At 28.4% G+C, this 7,189-nt stretch overlaps 1 protein-coding gene across 1 annotated transcript; it reads right to left on the reverse strand.

The window, feature by feature from the left end:
- LOC107959374 (cytochrome P450 94C1) lies at positions 1-1,667 on the reverse strand. Its single transcript, XM_016895419.2, has one exon. It carries the CDS (start codon positions 1,615-1,617, stop codon positions 103-105), a length of 1,515 nt encoding a protein of 504 aa, XP_016750908.1. The 5' UTR covers positions 1,618-1,667; the 3' UTR covers positions 1-102.
- Positions 1,668-7,189: the final 5,522 nt, after the last annotated feature.

Consider the following 7,189-nt stretch of genomic DNA (forward strand, 5'->3'; position numbering starts at 1 on the left):
ACTAAATATGTTAGGTTATTATATAAAAATTCGATATTTTAAAATATATTTACATGGTTCTAATATAGATTACTTCTGTAACTGATATACTAAAAAATACATTTATGAAACTATGGCCTTTTCTTGGACTAGAACTGGTAGGCCACCTCTGACGTTGGCGGTGAGACCAGGGGCAAACCTTGGTGTTTGTTTCTGATTGGGAACCCGAATGTTGAAACGACTGATAATGGCTAGAACCACGCATTTCATCTCCACCAAAGCCATTTCCTTCCCCAAACAAACCCTCTGCCCGGCTTGAAAAACTGAGTACTTGAACGGGTTTTCAGGAACATATCTACCGTCTTTCAACCATCGACCCGGTTTGTATTCAAGACAATCCCGGCCCCAAACCCGCTCCATCCGACCCATTGCATATGGATGGTAGGTCACCCTTGTCCCTTTCCTCACGAAGGTACAGTCAGGCAAAATGTCGTCTTCAAGAGCAAACTTTGAGTCGAATTGGATTGGTGGAAACAATCTCAAGCTTTCACACAATGCTGCATGTAAATAGTGCATGTCTCGCATTTGATCGTAACTTGCAATTTGTTGTCGACCATCGCTCGATCTCACGACCCTTTCGAGCTCCTCTCGAATGGCTGACTCCACTTCTGGATGTTGAGATAATAACCAGAAGAAGCTCGTTAAACCCGAGGCCACTGTGTCCCGACCAGCCAAGAGGAAACTTACGACAATGTCCCTTAGATACTTGTCGTCATTGATTGTTCCCATAAATCTCGACAAAAGATCATTACGGTCTGAAAAACCCTTTTCGCGCCTTTGGTTAATCATCTTTTGAGCCAACTCATTCACCATTTTAATGGCATGTTTAAGTTGTTTTTCCGTGCCCAAATTCAGTAACCTTTTTAATTTCCATATCAAAGGCGACGATGCCAGCCCTCTTTGTGCCGATAATCTAGACGCTAAATCGAAAGCTTCAGCGAACTCCGAAACGGGCAATGATAACTCGAGGCAACCAGGGTCTAACCCGAAGGAGAATTTGCAGATATTATCGAATGAAAATCTTCGAAACACGTCTTGTAAATCTAAAACTTGTTGTTTACCAGAAACCGATGATAAAAGAGGGAGAAGCCTGGATTGAATCTCTGAGCTGACGATATCAAACCCGTGCCTTCTTACGGAAATGCTGCCAAGCTCAAGGCTGGCCATTTTCCTTTGAAACTTCCATGAATCACCATCGACGTTGAAAATACCTTTACCCAGAAGATCACCGAGGATAGCAGCGAAAGGCTTCCCTTTCGGGTAGTTTTCAAATCTTGTTTTGAGGATGTGCTCGACGTTTTCAGGGTTGGCAGTGATGGTGTTGCCGAGAACATGGATATGGATGGTCCCGGTTGCAGATTTTTCAAGAAGGTGAGTGAACCAATCACAAAGATTATCGAATTCTTCGGTCCAGCTTGAAGTGAGATAAGCGTGACAGATTTCGCACTTACACCCAAGCTTCAACCTCAAAACAAAGATCACCACCGAAAACAAAGACAACAAGAGTATAAAAGAGAAGAATATGAAGCAGAAAGCAGTGAACATGGAGGAAAACCACGAGTAAAGTCCTGAAACCATTGAAAAAAATCAAATAGTAAAGAAAGCTTTAACAATGAGAAGATGAATGGAATGACGAGAATCATGCCATTTTATAACATTTGGTCTATCAATTGTTTATTAGGAAAATGAAAAGAAAGTGGGACCAATAAATTCGCACAGATTTTACTAATTTGTAGTCTGTAGCCGTTAGACACGAGAGAAAATATTCTGATTGTTGCATGAATAACGCGTGCGCAAAATAAACACTGGGGTCCATTTATGAGAAAAAGGAGAACAGCCAATTTGGACGGCCCTTTTCAACCATTCTAACCTCTCATTTCAAGTGTTGCTAGCTTAGTTTCGATGGTGATGAATTTATTTATAATTAATGTAAAAATAATAGTAATGATAAAATTAAATATTATAATGATATTATGATGTAAAATAAAAATAAATTAAACTTATGTATCACATTCAACCATTCATTCGAATCTCACTTTAAGCTTTCATTTCCTTTTTTAATATATTATATATTTATACAAATTATATATCTGCGTCTTTATATTTCTATTTATAATTTTTAGATTAAATTATTTTCAATTCTTGGTTTGATGAATTGCATCATGCCGACGAGACTAGAATGACGCTTTTGACGCTTGGAATTTGGACACAACGATGCAGTATTGACTACATCAATGTGCTTTTTTTTTCTTTCTAACCTGCAGTTTTATAATGTTGTTTTCAAAATTAATATTTATTTGGAGTGAACTGTTCGACTGGTTGTTTGATTGAATAGGTATAATTTAAATTTGGATTAATTTATTTTTTTCATTTTTAAATTAAATAATTTTAAATATATCTTATCTATAGTTTTTAATATTTTATTATTTTTAAAATTGTGAAATGATTTTAAATATATTTTAATAATTTTTAATATTTTGTTGTTCAAATTCGATCATAAACAGTAAACATTGTGTTGTTAAAACATTATTTAATATAATAATTTTAGAAATCTGTTTTGAAACACTAGAATTTTTCATGTAAGTTAACCTTTTTTTTTCCTTGACGGTGCTTAAGAATATTTTGATAGAACGGAGAATCAACAAAGCACATGCTTTGGAATGTCACCAACATGAAAAATCATAATATATATTTAATTCACCAAAAAAGAAAAAAAAAGTTTACTCAGTGGAAAAGTAGATTTTAAATAAGGTAGATGAGTTTTTTTACTATAAAAATTTTAATTTAATATGTAATATTATATATAACTATTAATTTAATGTGAATTTATATATAAAATAATTTTTACATAACACTTTTAACATTATTTATATGACACTATTTCATTTGAAATTATGTGGAAATTATTAAGTGGCATTTTACTAAACTAAAATAATGAATGAGCAAATTTTAATATTCACAAAAAAATATTAATTTCTACGTAAAATTAAATATTTTTTAAATAATTAAATCATTTTTACATAAGTTTAAAATATTTTTTATTGATATAATGATAAAATCATTATACTTAATAAAATATCGTTAATAATTTTCACATAACTTAAAACAATAGTATCACATAAATATAAATAATGATGTTAGTTAAATGTGAAAATTAAATTAAAATTAAAGATTTAAGTATATAATTATACCAAATCAAAATCAATACATAGCATTATATATTAAATCAAAATTTATTTATAAATTTAAGATTTACTTTTTCCCTTTTTAAATTACACTTTTGAAAGATAAAAAACTGATTTTTTTTTACATGTCTTTACTGTTATACATCAAAATATTTATGATAAAAAATCAAATATTTGACTCAATTAACTAGTGCATGCATGATGCTTTAGATTAGCAAATAACAAAATGTATCTTAAAAGATAGTAATTTTAATACAATATAAGGTGGGAATGTGATATTACGAATTGAGCTTATGTTTAATCAACATTTGGTAAGAGTTTTAATATTGATTTATATAAATCAAGACATCGTATATATGTTATTTAAAATAAGTTTTTCATGTAAAATATAAAATAATCTTAAATGGAGAAATTGGTAGTGCAATAAGTGTCGGACCTCATTAATTGACACATCAACATTTTATATATCAAAATTAAAATTAGAATACGCTATTAATCACGATAATTTTATTTTTCATTTATTTTTAAAATTAATTTAATTTTACTTCTATTTAATAATAGAATAAATTCTATTAGACATATTTTAACATTATTATTATAAATGAATGTCTCGTTTTAATGACAAATTTTCTAGTTTGTAGGTTTTGAATATTTAGAATAGGATTTTATCTTTCTTCTATTTTTTGTAAAAATTTAAATTCTCATATAATGAAAATCGTTCTATTTAAAAGTGTTCAAACAGTTAATTAATTAACTGAACTGAGTTAGTATTAATTGAATTAATTAAAATTTTTAATCATTTAACCATTAACTGAATTGAAATATTTCGGTTAATTCGGTTGATTAACTAAACTAACCAAAATTTATATATTTTTGTTTTTTTCGTTAAAACAAGTATAAAAAAATCAAATAAATAAATAAATTGATAATGTTCATCGAATTAACCGAATTAAAACTATATATAATTTATATTATTAATTATTAAGTTTAATTAATTCGATTAATTTGGTTAATTACCTGATTTCAAATTGAATTAACCAATAACCAAACTTCTAAAAAATTATTAACCGAACTTTGACCAAATTAAATCAGTTAACTGATCGATTAACCGAATTAAATTAATTCGATATTAACCGAAATTTGATCACCCTAATTCTAACATCAACTATAAATAGTGAATATTGCATTGCAGGAAATCTCATTTTAGTTCTTTTATCTTTCCATAGGGTGCCTTATTATATGCCAACTACTTAATTTGGGTGTTTCCTATGATGTATTATCAATGCTTTACATGCTGATTTGATTATGAATCTAATGAGTGCAGGCAGCTTTACGATCGGGTATAAAAGGTTATAAGCTTGATGGTTTGGGGTTAGGTGGTTTTTTACTTGGTATTTTTATTTGTTGATTCTATTTGATTAATAAAAATTTGTATTGTATAAAAATAAATATTTTAAAATTAAATATACATATATAAATTTTAAAAATAAATAAATTAAAACATACAACTTATATGTATCATATAGATTTAACTTCATTTTATTTTAACATATAAAAGCAACGAATGTAAATTGGTTAGAATTATTAATAATATTATACCTCTATTTTAGACCCATTTGTTAGAATAAATAGAAAATTCGATTAACTTAACGACTCAACTTCAATAGAGGAAATCGACCTTATACCCTCATTTAAACACTACATTTAATGGGTTCATGCAATTTGCACAAAATATTTTGAAAAAGCCTTTAATGGCATCCATCAATCTTAAGCAAAAACTCTAGTCTCATCTTTTTCGATTAACTTCTACAATGTCCTAAATTGTCATACGTATGATGCCATCTTAACTCAAACAGTTGTAATTATTGAGGTAAAGGAAACAAAAAATAACGCACTTAACTCTCACTTTGTCAAAACTCTACCACATTCCATCAATTTTCTAAATTTTAATAAATCTTGACGTTTTTTTGCAGAATAAGCCAATAACTCTAAGCACCTATTTGAAAATTCATAACAAATCACTCAATTTTTGTGTTACAAACAAATAATAATAATATGCATGAAGATGGAGGTTGTGTCGACCAGGGATGGGCGTGCATGGCACTTGGTTTGCCATATGCAAAGCCAATGTGGAATTAGCCTTTAGCTGCCCACCAATTTACCTATAAATTCTACATTCAAATTTCAGAAGTTGTTTTCTATTTTACTTTTAGAACCGCACCGCGACAAAATGAAAGTTCAATTAGATCATTATTTAATATTTTCTAATTTTGGATTAAACAATTATTCAATTATGATCATATGGTATAAATATCCGAGTTCCCCTCCTTTGAGATTTGTTGTCCCTTTGCGACCGACTAGCCTTTGAGGCTTGTCTCCAGCAAAGCTAGTGTCATTTTCGAACATGTTCATCCACGTTTTCTAATACCAAACCTGGGTACATCACATATGCATCTGCTTCCTCAATAAGAAAAAGCTGCCCCACAATCTGTTTTGTTTTTCCTATGTCTCCATGAGACCTGTTCATAACTTGTCCCATCACACATTTTCCTTGTTATGAGTTGTTTATGTTCGACTTGGATCCCACCTTCAATTTTGTTTTCTAAACCTTTTCGGGTACATTTATTTTTTACATTAATAATTTTATACATTTTATAATTAAATTTAAATAAGTAATGTATTCTTAATATTAAATAATAATTTACTGTTCTTTTTAAGAAAAAAGAGTAATCGTTTGAGTAGGTGTGATTTGTGAGACTTTTAAATCTTATTCGTTCGATTCATACAAGTTAAGCTCATTGAGTTAAAGCATAGCCCCAACCTTAGATAGAATTAAATAAATTTTTTTTTTGACTTTTTAAATAATTAAAGTGTTATCGGTTAAAATGGCGTCAATAGAAAGAAAAAATGCAAACTACTGCTCTAATTTTTATATTTTGATAAAAATAGTGCTTAATGTATACTTTTTTTTCTTAAAATAAATGGCGGCTATAGCCACCCTATCTTTTTTCTTAAGTATTCAATTAAAAATAACTTTATCGAGACGATAAATTATTCTATTATCTAATTTAATTACTTAGACAACATGTTTTAGCGAAATATGTGTAGTAATATGATTTTCTTAAATAAAATATTCTTTTAACTTTGTTGATATAAAATTTGATAGGTAGTTCACATCGTGTGGGTGTCAGAAACTTATATTTTGATATAAAAACAATTCAAATTTAATTCTAATCCAAATAGAATAAATTAATTACGATTTTTAGGAAATTACTTTTTAAATAAAAATTAAAACTTTATATATTTTAATTTATTGTATTTTAATAATATTTTTTTTACAAGTATCTTTTATAGTTTTAATAAATAGGGAATAGGTTGAGAATTTTTTGAGCAAATTACACCATTAGTTACTAAATTATAAGTAAGTTTTTATTTTGGTTACTTAATTAAAAAATGTTATAATTTGGTTACTAAACTATTTAAAAATTTTCATTTAAGTCATTGAACTATTTAAAAGTTCTTATTTAAGTCATTAGGTTGTTAAGTATTTTTTAAAAAAATTTGTACCAACGAGCTTCAAGTGACAATTCGATGATTAGTATAATAGATCAGTACCCATCGATGGATAGAAGAATATATATTAGATCCAAATCAATTCTGGTGTTCAGTGTTGGAGATCGGAGAAAAAAGTTGTTTAAAAATTTATTTGCAGATTCGTGATTTCAATGTTGTTTCATAAAAAAAAGAAGCTAAACTATAAAAAAAGAAGGGGAAATAAGTAGTGTGAATAGAGAAAGCTATATAGCATCAATTTTAACAACCCAAAGACTTAAATGAAAACTTCTTAATAGTACAATGACCAAATTGTAACTTTTTTAGTTAAGTGACCAAAATAAAAACTTACCCATAATTTAGTGACTAATGGCATAGTTTACTCTAAAATGTTTTAGACAAAGGGAATTTAA

Source organism: Gossypium hirsutum, chromosome A05, assembly GCF_007990345.1.
Source record: "Gossypium hirsutum isolate 1008001.06 chromosome A05, Gossypium_hirsutum_v2.1, whole genome shotgun sequence".
Taxonomy (NCBI): domain Eukaryota; kingdom Viridiplantae; phylum Streptophyta; class Magnoliopsida; order Malvales; family Malvaceae; genus Gossypium; species Gossypium hirsutum.

Bases quoted from the DNA above. Each gene is read 5' to 3' on its own strand.
- LOC107959374 (XM_016895419.2), bottom strand. From the start codon at position 1,617: ATGGTTTCAGGACTTTACTCGTGGTTTTCCTCCATGTTCACTGCTTTC.